The 22,903-nt window shown below is 41.8% G+C and overlaps 1 protein-coding gene across 1 annotated transcript in view; it reads right to left on the bottom strand.

Annotated features, from left to right (window-relative positions):
• Positions 1-7,566: 7,566 nt before the first annotated feature.
• Positions 7,567-22,903, bottom strand: part of LOC126336808 (thioredoxin reductase-like selenoprotein T homolog CG3887) — a 30,501-nt gene continuing 15,164 nt past the window's right edge. Inside the window, 1 exon segment of the mRNA XM_050000852.1 lies at positions 7,567-8,064. Within this exon segment, the coding sequence (XP_049856809.1) occupies positions 7,964-8,064 (101 nt within the window). The 3' untranslated portion in view covers positions 7,567-7,963.

The raw sequence follows: 22,903 nt of genomic DNA, 5'->3' as shown, positions 1-22,903 counted from the left end.
GGGTTAGGAGAGGATTGGGAAGGAAATCGGCCGTGCCCTTTCAAAGGAACCATCCCGGCATTTGCCTGAAACGATTTAGGGAAATCACGGAAAACCTAAATCAGGATGGCTTTTTCTGCACTCCTGTGGCCACCAAACTCCCCAGATTTAAATCCTATCTGTGGAACCACCTCGATCGGACTTTTTGTACTATGGATCCTCAACCTAACACAGCTAGCCACAGCATTGGAGTCAGCATGGCTTCACATACCTGTTGATACCTTCCAGTACTTCACTCACTCTTCCTGCAAGTCTCGCAACAGTTCGCACTGCAAAAGGTGGTTCTTCAGGCTTTTGACAAGTTGTCACATTACTGTGACTGGACAATGTATTGTGTGTTTCATTGGTGTTGGAATGTGCATACACTAACCTTCAATAGAAATTATAATCACAATAATGCCGTCATAGTAGCAATACAGTGTCTACTTGAAAGATGTTCTATGTATTTCAGTATGCTATTATTTACACATAATAACCACCCTGAATAATTAAAACTTGGCACTTTTGCAACCAACTCCATAATTTAGACTTCACTGGTCTGTGTTTGCGTTTCTCTACTAAATCATGTCTAACTTTTAACTGCCTACTTCCTTAACTCTTGATATTTCTGCCACTTTTTATGAACCTTTACGCCCTTGGCTTGGATACTTAATTTGCACTTGTCACTACAGCAGATCTTGACTAATACATTAACCCCTTAATGCCGAGTGTCGCGAATTTGCATCATATCAATGCTGTGCTAATAATTGGAAGGTTGACTGTTTTTGAGCACTGGCACACATAGTTGCTGATTCTGCGTGAAGCTACCAATGCTTCAGACAAGTGTTGCACTCTTCTGAGTGTTTCAGGTACCTATGAAGCGCCACAAGACACAATTTTTATGTTTCATCCATAAATTAATGAGTTAATAATTGCACTATTAACAAGTTCAAGGTTTGAAAAATTACAAAAAAATTATCAATATTACTATTTCTTTCAGACGTGTAACACATGTACAAAATTCTCATGTGGAATGAACATTAGCAAGTCCTTTCATATCTCCTGTTCATTGATCTTCTAACCTTATACATTTCCTACAGGGTTGTTCTACAATCTCCTGTAGTCTATCAACCTTGTCGAAGTATTTCTCCAATTGCTTGATTATACTTGGAATTCTGTCCCTGTACTATGCTCCCTCACCCATTACTTTTTTTTTAATGGGTTCTATTACTTAAAGTCAGTCTCATCTTCTACATGCTAATCAGACAAATTATTATCATTACAGTCACTTTTAATTGCTTACAGTTCATCTCTCAGCGCTTTACCCATTTTCATGTTGGTGTTTATGAGATCCCACTTCCTCAAACCATTCTGAATGACTTCAAATAAAACATTCAGTAGGGATTCCTTGTATTCTGTTAAAAACTATGTAGGTCCTCACATACATTACATTTCAGATTTATTTCCTGGATTGCTAACATTATCCTCCAAATTACATTTTACTTTGATACCCTCTAATATGAGTTTAAAGTCTTTTGAGATCTTGTGTTCATTCTAAATAAAATCTACATTTTCTACTATTTCATTCTGAAGTTCATCTTTGACCTGAGTTACTCTTTCATATGATTCATCTACCATAATATCCAGCAGTCTATTGTTAATCTCCTCTCACTTTTTTAAGTCACCTTGCAATTGTTGTTTTGAATCTCGGATATGGCTATCCTATTCATCAAATCTGCTACTTATCTTACTATCTTGTTGATCCTGTATTCTAAATCAGTTCTCTGCTGATGAATTTAACTTGTAAAAATTCTATTGAAGTTTCATCTCAACCTTTCTGCATTTTGAAGGCTATACACTGTAAATCTTTCATCATTAATTGTTATTAATCTTGGTCTTGAGAGTTATGTGCCTGGTAAGTGGATAAAGGATGGAAAAGACCCACCACAGTTTAATGAGAAATTCAGAGGACTCTGGGGTTGGGTTGTTTGGGGAAGAGACCAAACAGCGAGGCCATCGGTCTCATCAGATTTGGGAAGGAAGTTGGCCGTGCCCTTTCAAAGGAACCATCCCAGCATTTGCCTGGAGCGATTTAGGGAAATCACAGAAAACTTAAATCAGGATGGCCGGATGCGGGATTGAACCGCCGTCTTCTCGAATGCAGGATGCTGGAGAAGACAACTACCACCACCATCGCACCTTGGCAAAAGATACTGCAGAGAACCTGAGAAAAAGCTGGTCTTATGTAAAATCACTAAGCCGGTCTAAGGTTTCCATTCAGCTCTTGTTGACCAATCTGGCGTGGCAGTTGGTGATTATAAAATGTAGTTTTAAAGTTCAAGAAATTGTTCACAGAGGAGAATCATATGAACATACTGTCACTGAACACTCCCATATGGGTGACACAGTAATATGCATATCTGACATACAGAAACAACTGAATGATTTGAAAACAAATAAATGACCAGGTCTGGAAGGAATTACAGCTTGATTTCACAAAGCATTAGTCTCTTATTTAGCTTGCATTTATTGTGAATCTCTCACCCAGCACAAAGTCCCAAGCTTCTGGACAAAAGCACAGGTGAGAGTAAAAGAATGGACCCACAAAATTACAGACATATTAGTAACTTCTGTTTGCTGTAGAATCCCTGAACATATTCCCAGTCAGAATACAATGAACTTTCTTGAGGCTGCGAAGCTTATGTCCACGTATCAGCATGGTTTTAGAAAGCATCGCTCGTGCAAAACTCAACACGCCCTTTCCTCACATGATATACTGCGAATCATGTATGAAGGGCAAAAGGCAGATTCCACACTTCTGGCAAGCATCTGACACAGTGCCCCATTGTGGGCTGTTAACAAAGGTACGAGCATATGGAATAAGTTCACAGATATGAGAGTGGCTTGAAGACTTTAAATAATAGAACCCATGGTGAGTGTTCATCAGAAACAAGGGTGTCATCAGGGAGTGCCTCAGGGAAGTGTGATAGGACCACTTCTGTTCTCTATATACACAAATGATATGGCAGACAGTGTGGACAGCAATCTGCAGTTGTTTGCTAATGGTTCCATGGTGTACAGTAAGGTGTCAAAGTTGAGTGACTAGAGAAAGATACAAGATAACTTCGACAAAATTTCCATTTGGTGTGATGAATGGCAACTATGTGTAAATGTGGAAAAATTTAATTTAATGCAGGTGAGTAGGAAGATCAAACCTTGTAATGTTCAGACACAGTATTACTAGTGTTGTGCTAGACACATTTAAGTTGTTTAACCCTGCTGTTCTGTTTGGGTCTACAACCCAAAATCGTCATAAATTTCATTTCTGGTTATCTAAATATCAAAATAAGTTTAAGAAATTTGGTGACTTCTCAAAATTCAAGGGCAGTATGTGGCTAAAAAAGTTCTAAAATATTTTAAGTAATCTGTTCAAATTATTCATTGTTTCTGCTCAATTTGTGTTCCTTGTCATTTATGATCAGTCTGAATTATGACATCATGACAATTTCATCAGTGACTGATGCCGTGTTGGAAGAACTAGTAAACAGCTCAACAGACGAAGGATCACTTTCAGAGTTCAAAGATCATGTCAGTAATGCATCTGAAAGTGAGTGATGTGATGACATTGATGACAGTCCACAGCCTGTTCAAAGTAGTGCACAGACCTCTATGTCTAAAAATGGGAACATAGCATGACAGTTGCAACCACCAGCACAACACGGCCACCTACCTGCTTCGAAGGTCGTCATGAGTCCCCATGTACAATGTTCATTTGAAGCATTATTTTCTACAGCACTTCGAGTTTATGGTAAACAATGGACAAACATCGATGATTCTCTTCTTCGCACATACTTATGACTCCTATTCCTTGCAAGTGTATATGGCTCACATGGGGAATCAACAAAAAGTTTGTGGGGTAAGGATACTGGGCGGAACATATTTCAAGCAACCATGTCCGTAGAAACATTTTGTAAAATATTGCGCGTCTTGTGATTTAGTAAGAAATCCACAATAGAGGAAAGGCTGACAAACTTGTCACAATTCACAGTATCTCAGAGAAGTGGTTAGAAGTCCTTCCTAAAGTGTATAATCCAGGAGAAAATGTGACTGCTAATGAGCAGCTGGTAACATTTAGAGACCGCTCTTCATTCATGCAGTACATCCCAAGCAAACCGGCAAAATATGAGATCAAGATGAGCACTCTGTGTGACAGCAAATATGTACTGAAAGCCCAAATTTATACAGGAAAGGACAGTGAACTGCAGGAAAAAAAAAAAAAAAAACACGGGGAATGGGAATAGTTGCTGATCTTACCGCTGATTTGCAAGGTTGGAATGTAACGAGACTTTTTTTTTTTTATATCATACAATGTGACAATTTTAGGAACCATACATAAAAATAAGCCAGAGCTTCCACAAAATATGACCAACAAGGAGGTTCATAGCTCTATTTTACTTCACAAATGACACTACAGTGGTCAGTTATATTCGTAAGAGAAATAATTATGTTGTACTAATGAGCACTCTAAACCATGGTGGGGAAATAAGTAACAGGGCTGATAAGAAGCCAAGAAGTATTTTAGATTGCAATTCAACCAAAGGGGCTGTACACACACTATCAGTTAACAGGTACTAGTACATATACAAGCAAATGTAAAATCAATAGATGGCCCATGATAGTTTTCTACAATATTCTTGATGTTGCTGCTGATAATGTGTGTCTAGTTGACTTTGACCTTAACTGGAATGCAAGAAAATTGACTAGAAGGAGAATATTTGTGGAAGAACTTGGAAAGTCGCTGGTTGCAGTGCACATTGCATCAAGAAAGCATTTTACAAGAATAGAATTTCTTTGAAAATGGTCAGAAGCATCCAAGACACTGAAGGAGTGGCAGTTGTGGCCAAGTCAGTAACAAGACAAACATGTAATGTGGAAAAGTAATAAACATTTAAGCAAAACACACATCACCTACTTATTTCCAAACTGCAGTGACTGAGAAGGAAAGAAAGAGAGAGGCAGACAGTTAGGTGTTAAGAATGACTTTGGTGGAAAAGTCTGTTGTTCCTAATATACCCTGCATGAACATTAAAATAATAAATTTTCTTCAGTGAAGTTGTGTGTATTATTACTACTGCTACTACTATGATTGCTATGATCATTAACAACATACTGCAATATAACTACAATGTCGGTTTACAATGGTAAGAAAAATAGGTGTGAGTAGTTTTTCTCTACATTTTATAATGGCGGGTTGTATTAACCTGAACAGTACATTTGTACAGTAAAAGTGAACAGAACAGGGTCAAATATCTCTGCATAACATTACAATGCGATATGAGGTGGAACGAGCATGTGAGAACTGTAGTAGGGAAGGTGAGTGGTTGACTTCAGTTTATTGGGAAAGTTTTGGAAAGAGTCGCATGTGAAGGAGACTGCACCTAGGACATTGTTGCAACCTATCCTTGAGTACTGCTAGTGTTTTGGATCCACACTAGGTCAGTTAGCAAAACAATTTAGAGGTGGACTGCTAGATTTGTAACTGGTAGGTCCGAACACCATGCAAGTGTTTGGAAATGCTTCAGGAACTCAAATAGGAATCTCTACATGAAATGTGATGTTCTTTTCAAAAAACACTATTTAGAGATCTGGCATTTGAAGCTGACTGCTGAATAATTCTGCTGCCAATATATATTGTGTGTACGGACAAAGAAGTACAAGAACTTAAGGCTCATATGGAGGCATATATAGTCTTAACAGGAAAGGAAATGACAAGTAGGGGTATAGGGCACCCTCCGCCATGCACTGTACAGTGGCTTTTGGAGTATCTATGTAGGTGTAGATGTACTACCTCTTATTAAACATTTACCACTACTCAGTCTTAAATCCCCTCAATGAAACAAACACTCCTGTGCCACACACCACGTAATTGCAGAATCAGAGCAATGTTGAGGTTGTGGAGTAATGAGTGTAGTGTATCTTGGGCTGAGACCAAATCATGAATATATCAATGAACCTGAACCAGACCATGGGTTTGGTGAGGCTATGACAATTTCCCCTAGTTGGCCCATGAAAAAATTGGCACAGGAGAGAGCCACACCAGTGCCCATGGCTGTGTATATTATCAAATTTTTTGCTGACAAGTGATTTCCTGTTTCTCAAAGACATTTGTGTGGCATTAGGTTTCAGCTGAAACAGTTAGTACAAATAGTTGTTCACTTTACCATCAAATCTAACAAAATTATAATTCTTAATGTGAAAATATTTCTGCTGAAGCATTTTGAAGTTTTTAATGAGATTTTTTCTGTTTATAGTAGTGGTTCAGTATAAATTCAAAACCAAAGCACCACTTTTCCTAATGCAGAAACTGATGTGCCAGTTTTGACAACAAAATCTTATTTGTAAAAATGAATATTATAAAATGTAGTTTCTTGCCGCAATCCATTTTCTTCCACTCATACGAAGTTTACCTAGCAGGTGCAAATATCATTCCTGTGCCCCACTTTTCAATGGAAACAAGACAAAAAATATAGTGCTCTGATTAGTTGATAACAGAAAATGACAGCATGAAGTATGTCCCAAACCCTAAGCAGCAACATATTAGGTGTGATCAAACAGTACTGGAAAATTTTGTTTTCTTAAAGAATATATTTATACATCAGCAACAACTTTGTTCCCTTCAAAGTAATCCTCCTGAGATACAACACACTTGTGCCAGCACTTCCTTCAATTTTGGAAGCATTTATGGAACTCTCTTTATGTTACGGTGTTCAACTCATTAATCAATTTTGGCAAAATGACGTTCTCACCAGCGGTGCCAAAACAATGACCTATCATGGTTCTCTTCAGCCTCAGGAATAGAAAGAGGCAAGGTACCATGTCCAGTGAATAGGGTGACTGTGGCAACATAAGTTGTTTTTTACCAAAAAATCATGAAAAAGCATTAAGGTTGAGCAGGTGCATTATGGTTAAAATTTCCTGGAGTGATTTTTCCCACATTCTTGTTGTTTTCTTCAGGTTGCTTCATACAAATGGCACGTAACTTCCTTATTGACTGTAAGACAATGAGGCAGGAACTCTTGAGGCTCTATCCCACTTTTGCTGAAGAAAATGGTGAGAAGAAACTCCACATCTGATAGAACTTCACAATTTTTTTTTGGTCTTGTCTCTTCAGGCAGTTTCCAGTCGTAAAACTATTAAAGTACCTCACTCTGTGCTTTATGTGCTATGTTTTAAATATACTGTTCATATAAATAATGAAAATATCAACAATGAAAAATTTGTATTTTAATCCATTTTACTTTGATACGGGTGAACATTTAGCCGTTTTCCCCTCTACCACTTCAAATCACAGGAAGTTAAGGATGGTGCGATTAGTTTTATACTTGAATGATTTTGGAGAGTGATATTGAACTTCAACTACATTGGTTTCGCACAAGTTTTTGCCTAAAAAACCATATTTGTTAAACACTTCTAAACTGAGTTATTGTAAAAATTCAAGTTTTATGAAGAATGAAACTGCATAAAAAGGAAAGCATACAACTTTTACACTTGTTTTTGGGAAACCAATGGTATTTACTATACATTTCAATATACATAACATAAGATACAGAAAGTAATACTGTAAATACAGCTTTATATGAGCAACAATGGAAGTTCTCACTTTACAAATATCCAAAATAACAAATTTCCAATAAAACATAGTATTACACATTTAAAACAAGACATACTGGTAAACATTTATTCTAGCACAAGCACTAATCATTCACTTCAACAAATGTGTGTACATCTGCTTAAAAACTTCTGGCAACTTCCTGCAGGTATTTCCCACTTTATGAAGAAGCCTTCATACTGTAGCAAATGTAAACATATTTATCTCAGTGAAAATAATAATCAAATTAACCAGACATATTGTTAAACAAATTCGAACCAATATTTTACACCTTAATTACGACTGGCGACCAAAATGGAGGTGATTATCAATGATTTGGAATAATTCTGGTGGCTGTGGTATCCTGCCCGTTTCCAGTTTTGACCAAATAGGAACATCTGTAATTCAAATAAATAATATTAATTTACATGCAGAAAGTCTGAAAAATAATATGGCACGATCAAAATGAGAAATTTAAAGTGTTATAACACTTAAGAACAACTTATTCTGGAAATAACAGTATTGCACAACTAAGAAAAGAAATTTTCCTACAGGGAGAATGGCAACAGTATATATATAAAATGGACTAAAGAATTTAAATTACAGGAAACTTCTCTAATATATCCTATGCAGATGAAATAATGGGACTCAATGTTGGTTCTAGAACCGTCTAAATCAAGTGATGTTTTTCTAACAGGTAGCAATTACTCTTAAGCCTGTGCCTTCAAATGGCAGTTACTTCCAGGTAGCAGAAGTTCGGAGAAGGAGGGGGGGGGAGGGATGTTGTGTTGGCTTCTGCAGAGAACAGCTCTTATGGGCCTCCAAAAGATTCAATTCATGCAGCCTATGGGCGTCATACCAACCTCCACACGATTTTCACATTCCCCTGCTCCTAATGAAAGGGAAACCAAAGGAGTGGCTGAACCTCTGCTGTCAAATCTGTCTCTGTATATGGCTGTTATGCTTTGATGTGCCATTCATTGATGTTGAATATTAATGTTTTGATAGTGTTAAATACTGATATTTATTTCTGTCACTAGTTGTATCTATTATAGGAAAGTCTGTAATGTCTTTCTACAGAGCAGCAGAATATGGAAACTTTTTATGAATGAGTAGAGAAAATATACATGTGAAACATGTCCACATGTCTTGTTACCATCAGTTGCCAAGAATTTCCTTACTTCTGACAGCATTTGTGGGATGTGCACTATTCACAAATTACTTTTTGTGCATGTATTGTGCCCAAATCCTGTAAGCCTTATTTTCCTGTAAATAACTTTAGCATACCATGAATCAAACAGCACAATATGAATTCAGTGTACAATTTATTAGGCAAACACTTGGAGAAGATGAGCTTAGATTAACAGTGAAAGCACATTATGCACCCACTCATTAATCAATCAAGAATGAAAACAGTCAAAATTCAGGCAAGGATATGTACATAATTTCAATGGAGCGATATGGCTGTATAGTAACATGTTTTGTGACTGATGTTACATTATGCAACACTTTTTCACAACAAACTATACTAAAAGTGATGCTTTTTGGGGACATCTTTAATGGGGTGAATCACTTAAATTGCATATTTTTATAATAGGCACATATAAATACGTAAACTAACAAATATAGCATATTAGCCTCACAAACACTTTTAGTTCACATAAGGGCTACTCTGTTTTTTTCAACTAGAATACATGTACATACATACACTATGCGATCAAAAGCATCCGGATACCTAGCTGAAAATGACTTACAAGTTCGTGGCACTCTACATTGGTAATGCTGGAATTCAATATGGTGTTGGCCCTCACTGGGCATTCGCCATACCCTCACCCTGCCATCTGATTGCAACATTGTGTACTGTGATTCATCACTAGACGTTTTTCCATTGTTCAATTGTCCAATGTTTACGCTCCTTACACCAAGCACGTGTAATTTGGTATTTATCAGTGTGGTGCATGGCTTACAAGCAGCTGCTTGACCATGAAATCCAAGTCTTCTCACCTCCTGCCTAACTGTCATAGTCCTTACAGCGGAACCTGATGCAGTATGCAATTCCTGTGCGATGGTCTGGATTGCTGTCTACCTATTGCACATTATTACCCTCTTCAACTGTCAATGGTTTCCATCAACAGACAAAGGCCGACCTGTACGCTTTTGTGCTGTATGCATCCTTCACGTTTCCACTTACTATCACACCAGTAACAGTGGACCTAGAGATGTTTAGGAGTGTGGTAATCTCACGTACAGACATATGACAAGTGGCACCCAATCACCTGACCACATTCAATGTCCTTGAGTTCCACAGAGTGCCTCATTCTGCTGTCTCAGTATGTCTAATGACTACTGAGTTCGCTGATATGGAGTACTTGGCAGCACAATGCATCTAATATGAAAAATGTATGTTTTTGGGGGTGTCCGGATACTTTTGATCACATAGTATATATCTCATAAACAACATATACACACAAAATCCTTACCTTTAAGTTTGATTTTCTCTTTTTGATGGTTCATTAAAAAAAATAGAATTTGATTATTTCTGTGACATAACACGAAAGTGTCTGTTAGTTCTCATTTAAAATGCATTATAGGCCTGTATAATAATGTTCATCTACTGAATGCAACAACTGAAGTAGTTTCAATTGGGACTGCTTCGTTCACCACCTCCTGTCACTTACAATTAAATTGAACATTGAGAGGTAACCTCTTCACATCCGCACTATTGCAGGCGGCCACATTGCAGATAAAGTAGCTCTTACAAATCCACTGTATTTAAGCTTTTCACAGAGTAGAAGCTGCACTACACCAGGCTTCTCATAATGTTCCAAACAGTTAACAAGGTGTTGATGGAATGATGAATAAGCTTTACAGCAAGTGTCAGATTGAATACTTTCTAACAGTGTAATTTTTTTGCTATATTAACAACAGCAAAATCATTCAAATACAGTGTTACATCACAAACTGCAAGGTTGGAGACATTGCGAATGCTTTTGCAAAAAATGTTAGCTGTGTCTGGTGGTGTGTGTTTACATAGCTTTTGTAAACTATTCATACCCAGGATCTGAGATAATTTTTTGCAGATGCTTTCTGTGCTAATTTCTGAGTATGCATAACAATAGTGCTTGTTGGAAAACAACCTTCAGAATTTCTTTTCAACAGTAATTTGATTAAAGTCCTTCCCATAACAAATGTACGAACGGATATGTTGTATTTTCTAGTGTTGTAATTAAACAGACAATGCTGGCACATGTGTCACTTACAAATATGCTTTGTAAGAAGACTAAATGTGATAGAGCTTCATTTATTAAATGGGCAAGAATGATCTCAACAGCAGCATTTTTGCTGTGCAATTGTCTGAAAACTTTGATGATTGCTGGTTAACTGCAAATCTAAGTATTACAAGGCATGGAACCAGCAATTACTTCTTTTAATTATCATATCAGAAAAAAAATTTTCTTCACAGATGAGGAAATTTCCTTGAAGGAACTGAAGGAACTCGCAAAACTTTTTGTTTTGCGAGATTAAGAAGTCTGCTCCCTTCAATCCCACAAACCAACCAACCGAAATTAAGAAATGCGACTTTCACCTTACTGACAGTAGAATTTAGTTCCTTCACAAAGATGTCACCTGCTAATTCAATTTTGTATGCCCAGCATTTGAAAGGTATTAGATGATCTACAATCACTATCTGAAGCTGTCTGAGCCTGATACTAAATCCACAACATTTTCATATTTAATGTTTAGTCTTTTAGGGTATCTACTGTGGCATGGGCACAAGTACTTCTGTTAGCAATATCTAAAAGTTACAGGAAGCCAGATACAGTTTCTGGTATGATTTTGCAGTTGTCGTACAAAATAAATCTGCAAAAAAGTGGTTTTTTGGTCAAAAGTTTGGTCAGCAATAACCACAATAGGAACTTCTTTCATAGCATCTTTCATTTCGTCACTACACTGACTAACATATTCTCATCGAAGTTTATCTGAACTGGGTATACAACCAGCAGCACCGACATGTTTATTCAAAAGTGACCTAACTTCAATGTAATCTACATTTGCCAATGGGATGTCTGCCTTTAAACACGTTTTAACTACATTGTGGTGCACAGATTCAGTCTCAGTTTTTTTCCTCCATTGTGTAGAATCTCACCAACAGCAACCTGCCTTCTAGATAAAGTAGTGGAAAAAGTCTTGATAATATTTTATTCAGTCTGCCCCTGGCCATCTGGCAGCTGTACAAATGAGAATAGCACCTATACACCACCTACTTCAGCACAGAAAAACTGAAGAAAGGAGAGTACACAATAAAGTCAAGGAACCCCTTCCTGTCTTGCCGCATTATGCAATGTTGGTTTAATTGCTGGTTAGTTTGTCCCCCAAACCTGAAATGCAGTGACCTTTCCAGAGTATTTCATGCGAACTCCAAAACAATTTAAGAGGTTATTGTTTCTACTGGAGAGTGGCTTCCATAATTAGTGTCCTTTCCCATGTAAACAATGAAGTGCCATATATACCCGGAGCTGCTTCCACAGAGTTCATAAAATTTGATGCCGAATTTGTTGCGCCTTGATGGAATTAAAAACTTCTAGTCAAGTCATCCTTCCCAGAGTGATGACAATTTGTCAATGGTGGTGTTCCCCTCTACAATAAAAAACTGATCTGAATTTATGCCGCAAATGCTCCCTAACTGGGTGAATTTTGAATAGTTTTCTGCTGATAGTGCTTAGTGGCACGATACAAGGTATCGTCAGCAAAGTGGCGGTATATCAATAAAAGATGAAACCATTTTTCACTCAACAGCTTCCCTGTTTGTCAGATGATTCTCTCTTTGAAGAGTATGTCTTGTGCTCTCGTTTGTGACGAATTTCTTGAGATATGAGCATTCCAGTAAGTGTTTTTACCTCCTACCTTGTAGTATCCCGCGAACTGCAAAGCCTGGGGCATGCCGCTAAACTGTAATGAGAAGCTATGAACAGTTGTGGATATAAATTGATCTGTTCAACAGTATTTTGCACAAAGCATCATACACAAAACAATTCATCACAACATACTGTTTTAGAGGCACAGCTGTACCACTACAACCACTGAACGAATATTGATCACGAACTGAACTATCACGCACAAATGCGCTAGTTTGGTTGGATTAAAATGGGGGGGGGGACCAAACAACGAGGTCATCAGTCTCTTGTTCCGAATAAAACAATGCCACAAGTGTGAGAATAAAAAACGAGACTGACAACACAAAAATGGAATAAAAGGAAAATAATTACAAGAACAATGAAGGGCAACTAACGTGTAAATGGACAAAAGGGAGACAAGAAAACCATAGAAACACAAGAAATGTGATGAAGAGAGTAAAACAACAAAGCAGATGACCATGGCTGGCTGACCATGAGAATAAAAAGTACAAGCCAGCCACCCTGCAACACATTAAAACTTCCACCCTAAAAGCACTAGGGTAGAGGACACAGAGATAAAGGACATGCACTAAAACTTAGATCAAATGATAAAATCCACCATCACAAATAAAACAAAGCTAAATCAGCCAACGAGGCGCTGTCAGATAAAATTAGTGGCAGCGGGTCGGGTAACCCAAGATTGCTTCGCTAGGCAGTCAAAGTGGGGCAGCGCACCAAAGCATAGGCCACTGTCAATTGGGAGCCACACCAACATTGAAGTGGGTCTTCATGGTGCAGGAGGTAACCATGTGTCACCCAAGCGTGGCCAATGCGGAGCCGGCAGATGACAACTGATTTCCTGTGAGAGGCCCACATGGAGGCCTTCCACACATTCGTAGTTTTCTTAATGACACGCAGTTTGTTATGCGTACTGTTATGTCATTCTGTCTCCCAAAGCCGAATATCCCTGTGGCCTAAGAACAAAGGTCAGGTTCAGAGATGCCCATCTCCAGAAGTAGTTTCCGCGTAGCCTGCTTGGCCAGCCTTTCGGCAAGTTCATTGCCTGGTATTCCGATGTGACCTGAGGTTCAGACAAACACCACTAAATGATTGGACCATTCCTGGATGGTCACTACCAAAGGATGACAGGAGAAATGAGTCTTCTGGGCATGAGCGGATGTGCTCAAGAGAAAGAAATATGGCTCCCAGTTCTGCAGTGAAAACACTGCAGCTATCGGGCAAGGAGTGCTGTTCTATATGTCCTCCATGGACATAAGCAAAGCCAATGTGACCATCTGCATCGAGCCATCCGTGTAAACCACTTCATCGGCCTGGTACATGTCGAGAATGTGGAGGAAGTGACAGCGGAGAGTCGCAGGGTTAACTGAGTCTTTAGGGCCATGTGAAATGTCCAGGCAAAGCCATGGACTAGGTGTACTCCATGCATGTGTATGTGAATGGACCTCAAGTATAGGTGGGAAAGGGAATGACTCCAGTTCAGATAGAAGGAATTGCACGTGAACCACAATCGTTAGCCCTGACCTGGGCCACTGATGCGGGAGACAGGCTGACACAGGTGGGAAAAGGAGACGGTAATTCGGATGTGCAAAAGAACTACAAACGTGTCCAATGTAACTGAAGAGCAGTTGTGCATGCCTAACCTTCAATGGACGACACTGGTCACCAGACTCATTCTAAAAGAACCTGTCACTAAGTGAACGTCACAGTGGTGCACTGGGTCAAATAAACACAATGCTGAGGGCACCGCCGAACCATAAACCACACTCCAGTAGTAAAGGTGGGATTGAACAAGAGCTCTGTAGAGCTGCAGAAGCGTAGAGCGATCTGCACCCCATTTGGTGTTGCTCAGGCAGCGGAGGGCATTGAGGTGCTGCCAACATTTCTGCTTAAGCTGACAAAGGTGAGGTAGACAAGTCGATTGGGCATCGAAAACTGGTCCTAATAATAGATATGCCTCAACTACAGTAAGTGGATCATCATTAAGATAAAGTTCTGGTTCTCTAACAGTGCGATGCTGACAGAAATGCATGACACAAGGCTTCATGGCTGAAAACTGGAAGACGTGGGCCAGAGCCCATGACTGCGCCTTGTGAATGGCTCCCTGTAGGCACTGCTCAGCAACACTAGTATCGGAGGAGCAACACGAAATATAGAAGTCATTCGCATACAGAGAAGGTGAGACTGACAGCCCTACAGCTACTGATAGACTTAATAGCCACTAAAAAGAGAGAGACTCAATACATAGCCCTGTGGAATGCCATTCTCCTGAATACGCAGGTGGGGATTGAGGGGGAGGAGGGCGACTATTGGAGGCACCGACTTGGACATGGAAAGTATGGAGCAACATTAAGTTTCGGATAAAAATCAGAAGCGGCCCCGGAGACCCCACTCATACAATGTGGCAAGGATATGATGTCGCCAGGTCGTTTCATACGCTTTTTGTGTCTGGAAAAGGGTGTTCGGATAACAAATTCTAAGGACTTTTGATTATCAGTAGCAGAGCGACCCTGGCGGAAGTTGCCCTGCATGAAGCCAGTAGGCCACATCACTCCAAGACCCAACCCAACTGGTGACACACCATACTTTCCAGCAGCTTACAAATAACTTTGGTGAAGCTGATGGGCCGATAGCTATCCACATCAAGCAGGTTTTTACTGGGTTTGAGCACCGGAATTATGGTGCTGTCCCAACAATGTGATGTAAATATGCCATCGCACCAGATTCGGTTGAAGAGGACGAGGACATGTCGCTTGTAGTCAGATGAGAGATGTTCTATCATCTGACTGTGGATCTGAACTGGCCCAGGGGCTGTGTTGGGGCAATGTGCCACGGCATCGAGGAGCTCCCACTCTGTAAATGGGGCATTATAAGATTCACTGTTGCGTGTAGTGAATGAAATCACTTTCCCTTCCAGGCACCGTTTGAGAGTGCGAAAGGCAGGGGGGGTAATGCTGCGACACAGAGGCTCGAGCATAGTGCTCAGCAAAGTGTGCATCAATCGTGTTTTCTTCGGTAGATAACATGCCATTTATGTAACACCTGTTGGAGTCTGGTACCCGAAAACATGTTTGATTTTGCCCAGACTTGGGAAGGTGACGTATGGCACTCAATGGTCGAGACATATCTTTTCTAACACTCCTGTTTCCGTCGTTTGATAAGATGGCGAATGCAGGCACGGAGCCGTTTAAAGGCTATGAGGTGCTCCAGGGAACGGTGCTGCTTATGCAGCTGTACAGCTTACCAATGATCCTTAATTGCTTCAGCAACTTCCTGCGGCCACCAAGGCACTGCCTTTCACTGCGGGCACCCTAAAGAGTGAGGGATCGCATTTTCTGCCACAGAAATGATTGTTGCAGTCACATGCTCAACCATCACATCGATGTTACTGTGTGGGGGAGATTCAACAGTAACAACGGGTGAAAGTTTCCCAGTCTGCCTTGTTTAAAGCCCACCTGGGCAGGAGTCCATGGGCCTGATTCCGCAGCAATGACAGGACGATGGGGAAGCAGCCACTACTACACAGGTCCGTCATATGCTCACCAGTGTATAGGGGGGAGAAGGCCAGGACTGCAAACCGAGAGATAAATGGCCGAATATGTGCCATGTGCCACACTGAATTGTGTGGGGGCACTTGTATTTAAGAGGCAGAGGTCGAGTTGTGAAGTTAAATTTTCGATATCTCTGCCTCGGCCAGTAAGCACAGTGCCACAACACAAACAGATGGCAAGCGTTAAAATCCCCCAAAAGTAGGAAAGGTTTAGGGAGTTAATCAGTGCAGCCAATGTGTTCAGCGGTACTGCACCATCTGGAGGAATATAAACGTTGCAGTCAGTTATTTACTGCATCAACCTTCTCCTGACAGCCACAGATTCATGAGGGGTTTGAAGGGGCACAGGTTCACTGCATACTGAATTCAGAACATACACGTAAACTCCACCTGACACTATTACAGTCGCTAAGGTTCCTGTAATATCCCTTATAGCTGTGGAGGGCATGGCTCCACATCGCCGGGAACCAGGTTTCCTGGAAGGCAATGCAGAAAGCGAGTGTACAGCTTAACAGTTGCCGTAGCTCAGCAGGCGATGGAAAAAACCGCCACAATTCCACTGGAGGATGACATGATCATGAGGCTGTGAAGACATGGAACATTCAATGAGGCAGTTTATGCCTCAGGGTCACCTGCTGCCACGGATTTATTTCCTGACCAGTCTGTATCCATGGTGTCCGAGTGTTCGGCGAGATCTAGGTCCTTAGTGGCTGCCAGAATCTCCACCTCATCCTCAGAAGCAAAGCTTGTGTGGGTGCCACCCCAAAGTCCCGTGGTCTTGGGGGTCTTCTTTCGGATTTCTCTGGCTGGGAGGGCTTGACTGACTGTCTCCAGAACTGAGGATGGTCGTGAAGCCCTACAACCAGCTACTTTTGGGCACTTCAGCCACTTGCGGGAGTCATCTTCACCACTAGCAGAAACCTGGGAAGGTTCGGGCAATCGCAGAGGTTGGGCTTACTGGTAGTTGGGAGCTCCAATGTTAGGCGCGTAATGGGGCCCCTTAGGGATATGGCGGCTAAGGAGGGGAAGAAATCCAGTGTGCACTCCGTGTGCATTCCGGGAGGAGTCATTCCTGATGTCGAAAGGGTCCTTCCGGATGCCATGAAGAGCACAGGGTGCAGCCAGCTGCAGGTGGTGGCACATGTCGGCACTAATGACGTGTGTCGCTTTGGATCTGAGGAAATTCTCTCTGGATTCCAGCGGCTATCTGATTTGGTGAAGGCTGCCGGTCTTGCTTACGAGATGAAGGCAGAGCTCACCATCTGCAGCATCGTTGACAGAACCGACTGCGGACCTTTGGTGCAGAGCCGGGTGGAGGGTCTGAATCAGAGGCTCAGACGGTTTTGCGACCGTATTGGCTGCAGATTCCTTGACTTGCGCCATAGGGTGGTGGGGTTTCGGGTTCCGCTGAATAGGTCAGGAGTTCACTACACTCAGCTGGCGGCTACACGGGTAGCGGAGGCTGTGTGGCGTGGACTGGGCGGTTTTTTAGGTTAGAAGGCCTCGGGAAAGTGCGGGATGGGCTGCAATGTCAAAGGGTGCTTGGCAATTACAGGACGTGCTTGGATCAAGGAACAGTCGGAATTATAGTTGTAAATTGTTGTAGTTGCGCTGGAAAAGTCCCTGAGCTTCAAGCGCTAATAGAAAGCACAGAAGCTGATATCGTTATAGGTACAGAAAGCTGGCTAAAGCCTGAAATAAGTTCTGCAGAAATTTTTACGAAGTCTCAGACGGTGTTCAGGAAAGATAGATTAGGCAGAATTGGTGGTGGAGTGTTGGTGTCTGTCAGTAGTGGTTTATCTTGTAGTGAAGTCGAAGTAGATACTCTGTGCGAATTGGTGTGGGTGGAGGTTATACTTAACAGCCGAATTAAGTTAATAATTGGCTCCTTCTACCGACCCCCAGACTCCGATGATACAGTTGCGGAACAGTTCAGAGAAAGTTTGAGTCTCGTAACAAATAAATACCCCACTCATACGGTTATAGTTGGTGGGGACTTCAACCTACCCTCGGTATGTTGGCAAAAATACTTGTTCAAAACCGGTGGTAGGCACAAAACGTCTTCCGAGATTGTCCTAAATGCATTCTCCGAAAATTATTTAGAGCAGTTAGTCCACGAACCCACGCGAATTGTAAATGGTTGCGAAAACACACTTGACCTCTTGGCCACAAACAATCCAGAGCTGATAGAGAGCATCATGACTGATACAGGGATTAGTGATCACAAGGTCATTGTAGCTAGGCTCAATACCATTTCTTCCAAATCCATCAGAAACAAACGCAAAATAATTTTATTTAAAAAAGCGGATAAAGTACCACTAGAAGCCTTCCTAAAAGACAATTTCCATTCCTTCCGAACTGACTATGCGAATGTAGACGAGATGTGGCTCAAATTCAAAGATATAGTAGCAACAGCAATTGAGATATTCATACCTCATAAATTGGTAAGAGATGGAACGGATCCCCCGTGGTACACAAAAAAGGTCCGAACGCTGTTGCAGAGGCAACGGAAAAAGCATGCGAAGTTCAGAAGAACGCGAAATCCTGAAGATGGGCTAAAATTTACAGACGCGCGAAATTTGGCACGTACTTCGATGAGAGATGCCTTTAATAGGTTCCACAACGAAACATTGTCTCGAAATTTGGTAGAAAATCCGAAGAAATTCTGGTCGTATGTAAAGTACACAAGCGGCAAGACGCAGTCAATACCTTCGCTGCGCAGTGCCGATGGTACTGTTATCGACGACTGCGCCGCTAAAGCGGAGTTATTGAACGCAGTTTTCCGAAATTCCTTCACCAGGGAAGACGAATGGAATATTCCAGAATTTGAAACACGAACATCTGCTAGCATGAGTTTCTTAGAAGTAGATACCTTAGGGGTTGCGAAGCAACTCAAATCGCTTGATACGGGCAAGTCTTCAGGTCCAGATTGTATACCGATTAGGTTCCTTTCAGATTACGCTGATACTATAGCTCCCTACTTAGCACTCATATACAACCGCTCGCTCACCGATAGATCTGTACCTACAGATTGGAAAATTGCGCAGGTCGCACCAGTGTTCAAGAAGGGTAGTAGGAGTAATCCATTTAACTACAGACCTATATCATTGACGTCGGTTTGCAGTAGGGTTTTGGAGCATATACTGTATTCAAACATTATGAATCACCTCGAAGGGAACGATCTATTGACACGTAATCAGCATGGCTTCAGAAAACATCGCTCTTGTGCAACGCAGCTAGCTCTTTAATCGCACGAAGTAATGGCCGCTATCGACAGGGGATCTCAAGTTGATTCCGTATTTCTAGATTTCCGGAAAGCTTTTGACACCGTTCCTCACAAGCGACTTCTAATCAAGCTGCGGAGCTATGGGGTATCGTCTCAGTTGTGCGACTGGATTCGTGATTTCCTGTCAGGAAGGTCGCAGTTCGTAGTAATAGACGGCAAATCATCGAGTAAAACTGAAGTGATATCAGGTGTTCCCCAGGGAAGCGTCCTGGGACCTCTACTGTTCCTGATCTATATAAATGACCTGGGTGACAATCTGAGCAGTTCTCTTAGGTTGTTCGCAGATGATGCTGTAATTTACCGTCTAGTAAGGTCATCCGAAGACCAGTATCAGCTGCAAAGCGATTTAGAAAAGATTGCTGTATGGTGTGTCAGGTGGCAGTTGACGCTAAATAACGAAAAGTGTGAGATGATCCACATGAGTTCCAAAAGAAATCCGTTGGAATTCGATTACTCGATAAATAGTACAATTCTCAAGGCTGTCAATTCAACTAAGTACCTGGGTGTTAAAATTACAAACAACTTCAGTTGGAAGGACCACATAGATAATATTGTCGGGAAGGCGAGCCAAAGGTTGCGTTTCATTGGCAGGACACTTAGAAGATGCAACAAGTCCACTAAAGAGACAGCTTACACTACACTCGTTCGTCCTCTGTTAGAATATTGCTGCGCGGTGTGGGATCCTTACCAGGTGGGATTGACGGAGGACATCGAGAGGGTGCAAAGAAGGGCAGCTCGTTTTGTATTATCGCGTTATAGGGGAGTGTGGCAGATATGATACACGAGTTGGGATGGAAGTCATTACAGCATAGACGTTTTTCGTCGCGGCGAGACCTTTTTACGAAATTTCAGTCACCAACTTTCTCTTCCGAATGCGAAAATATTTTGTTGAGCCCAACCTACATAGGTAGGAATGACCATCAAAATAAAATAAGAGAAATCAGAGCTCGAACAGAAAGGTTTAGGTGTTCGTTTTTCCCGCTCGCTGTTCGGGAGTGGAATAGTAGAGAGATAGTATGATTGTGGTTCGATGAACCCTCTGCCAAGCACTTAAATGTGAATTGCAGAGTAGTCATGTAGATGTAGATGTAGATGTAGTGACCCAAGGGACCCATTCCTAGTGAGAGGTGCCGAAGAAGACTTATGTTTCTCCAGCTGAGAAGTGGGGAATGGTGTCACTGATGGTTGGGGGAGGGGGAGGAGCAGTGCTCCCAAGATAGGTGGTGTGGGAGCAACAACGATGGAAGTGCCCCAAACATCAAGGGGGCAGATGTAGTCTTTCGACTAGGAGAGCCGACTGGAATTCATGGAACAGATGGGGCTACAACTGTTCTCGTAGCGGCAGCTTGAGAGGAAATCATAACCACAGAATGTTGACGCTTAAATTTCCTCTTAGCCTCAGTGTAGGTCAGTTGGTCCAGTGTCTTGTGTTCTATGATTTTCCTTTTGTGCTGTTAAATCCTGCAGTCTGGTGAACAAGGGGAGTGATGCTCTCCGCAGCTGACACAGATGGGAGTCTGGGCACATGGAGTATTGGGATGTGACACCGGAATTACTGCGGGAAGACATATGGCCAAACTTCCAGCACTTTAAGCACTGCATAGGGTGAGAGATATATGCCTTTACATCATAGCAGTAGACCATCAACTTGATCCTCTCAGGCAATGTGTCATCCTCGAAGGCCAAGATGAAGGCACTGGTGGCAACCTGATTATCCCATGGACCCTGACGGACATGCCAGATGGAATTGACATCTCGGCACTTTAAATTGGCACACAGCTCATCGTCAGACTGCAAAAGGTGTCCCTGTGGAATATAATACCCTGGACCATAATTAAACTCTTATGGGGCGTGATGGTAACAGAAACATCCCCCAGCTTGTAGCAAGTGAGTAATTCCCGCGACTGGGCAGAGGATTTTGTTTTAATCAAGACAGCCTGACAGCATTTTGGACAAGCCCTCCACCTCCCCAAACCTGTCCTTTAAATGGACTACAAAGAAACTGTGGCTTCATCGAAACAGAGGAGCCTCCATCAGTTCTCGTATACATGAGGTACCAGTGTGAATAAGGTTCGCTGCCATCCTTAGCCTGGCATTCCTCCCATGGTATGGCCAGGGAGGGGAATGGTTAGGGTCGTACTTCCTTGCACTGTACTGAGACTTAGAACACTTAGACACTGCTGGTGTTTGATCACCAGCAAGCGATGACGTGATACGCTTCATCGTGCATCATCCGCCCTGATGCCATCCACTACAACCAGAGACCATCCCCATGGGCGCCACCCAGCCGCAGCAAAGGCCACCTGGCAGGATCATCATTGAAGGGATTTCCGATGTTCAAGGAACACAGGCATCTACTCCTTGGCACACGTGGGGAGTTAATGGTGCAGGCATCAGCAGAGTGATCCCCATGCTGTCGGGGCTACAACCACCAAAACTGGCTACTGTGCCGGATATCAGGTGCAAGCAAGTACATGGTCATCGTCAGCACAGAGAGAGCAACACTGCATAGTGCATGGTGGAAAGTGCACACAGAAACGTGTACTCCCCTAAGAGATAGAGAATGAGTGGGACTGCAATGTGATGATTAGAAAGCAGGCTACAGATCTCAAGGCACAATGGACAATGAAAGGTGCCCTTCCCCAACTGGCTCGGTCTTCGGAAAGATTCTGAAGAATGGAGGTCAAATTCTACAGGGGACAATCAAAGGCCAAAATGTGTGAGACTCCTTTTAGTCACCTCTTGCGACAGGCAGGAATAACTCGGGCCTATTCTTTTACCCCAGGGCCCGCAGGGGGGAAAGCGCTAGGTACCATTTGCTACAGTAGTGTCTCATCGTCAGGTATTTCCCAATCAAAGTTGCTTTGACTAGCCTCAACATCCATATCTTGAAAACATTCAGAATTGTCACTGATATTATGGTAACTTTCTGAAAGCAGTTGCTCTATCTTTGAATCTGATAAATGACTTCGTTTCACCACTGAAAAAGATCACTCACAAATGCAGTAGTAAACGTAGACGAAAAAGGCATGCTTCTGCGACTGTTTCAAAGGTCACATACTGTTGACTCGCATTTGAGCGGAAAATATTCTAACTATCCCAGAACACACAATGTTGCCTAAAAAAAGCTGCCATCTAGTGGCTGAAGCTCAACTAATATCACAGTTTCAATGCCAGACTGACAACTCGCCACTCCCATTACCTACTAGCCACAGAATACAATGAACAGCTACATCCATCCAACCCACTATGAATTAGCAGAGCATGGATGGAGCTTAAATAGTGGCAATACAGCTGTGGAGACACTATGCAATGGAATCTACTATTGTTGCTGATAGCATATGTTGCTGACATACATTACTTCTGAGCAAATGGACTCACCCGTCCCACATCACCAGCATACACACAATCGAGGGAAACACAATCACTTGTGAGCGAGCGGTCTAACGTAACGGTGTCACTATGTTTTGAAACAGGAACGAGTTGGA

Source organism: Schistocerca gregaria, chromosome 2 (genome assembly GCF_023897955.1).
Source record: "Schistocerca gregaria isolate iqSchGreg1 chromosome 2, iqSchGreg1.2, whole genome shotgun sequence".
In the NCBI taxonomy this organism is placed as follows: domain Eukaryota; kingdom Metazoa; phylum Arthropoda; class Insecta; order Orthoptera; family Acrididae; genus Schistocerca; species Schistocerca gregaria.
The sequence above is the reverse complement of the archived record's forward strand: the minus strand, read 5'-3'. Positions and strand labels throughout refer to the sequence as shown.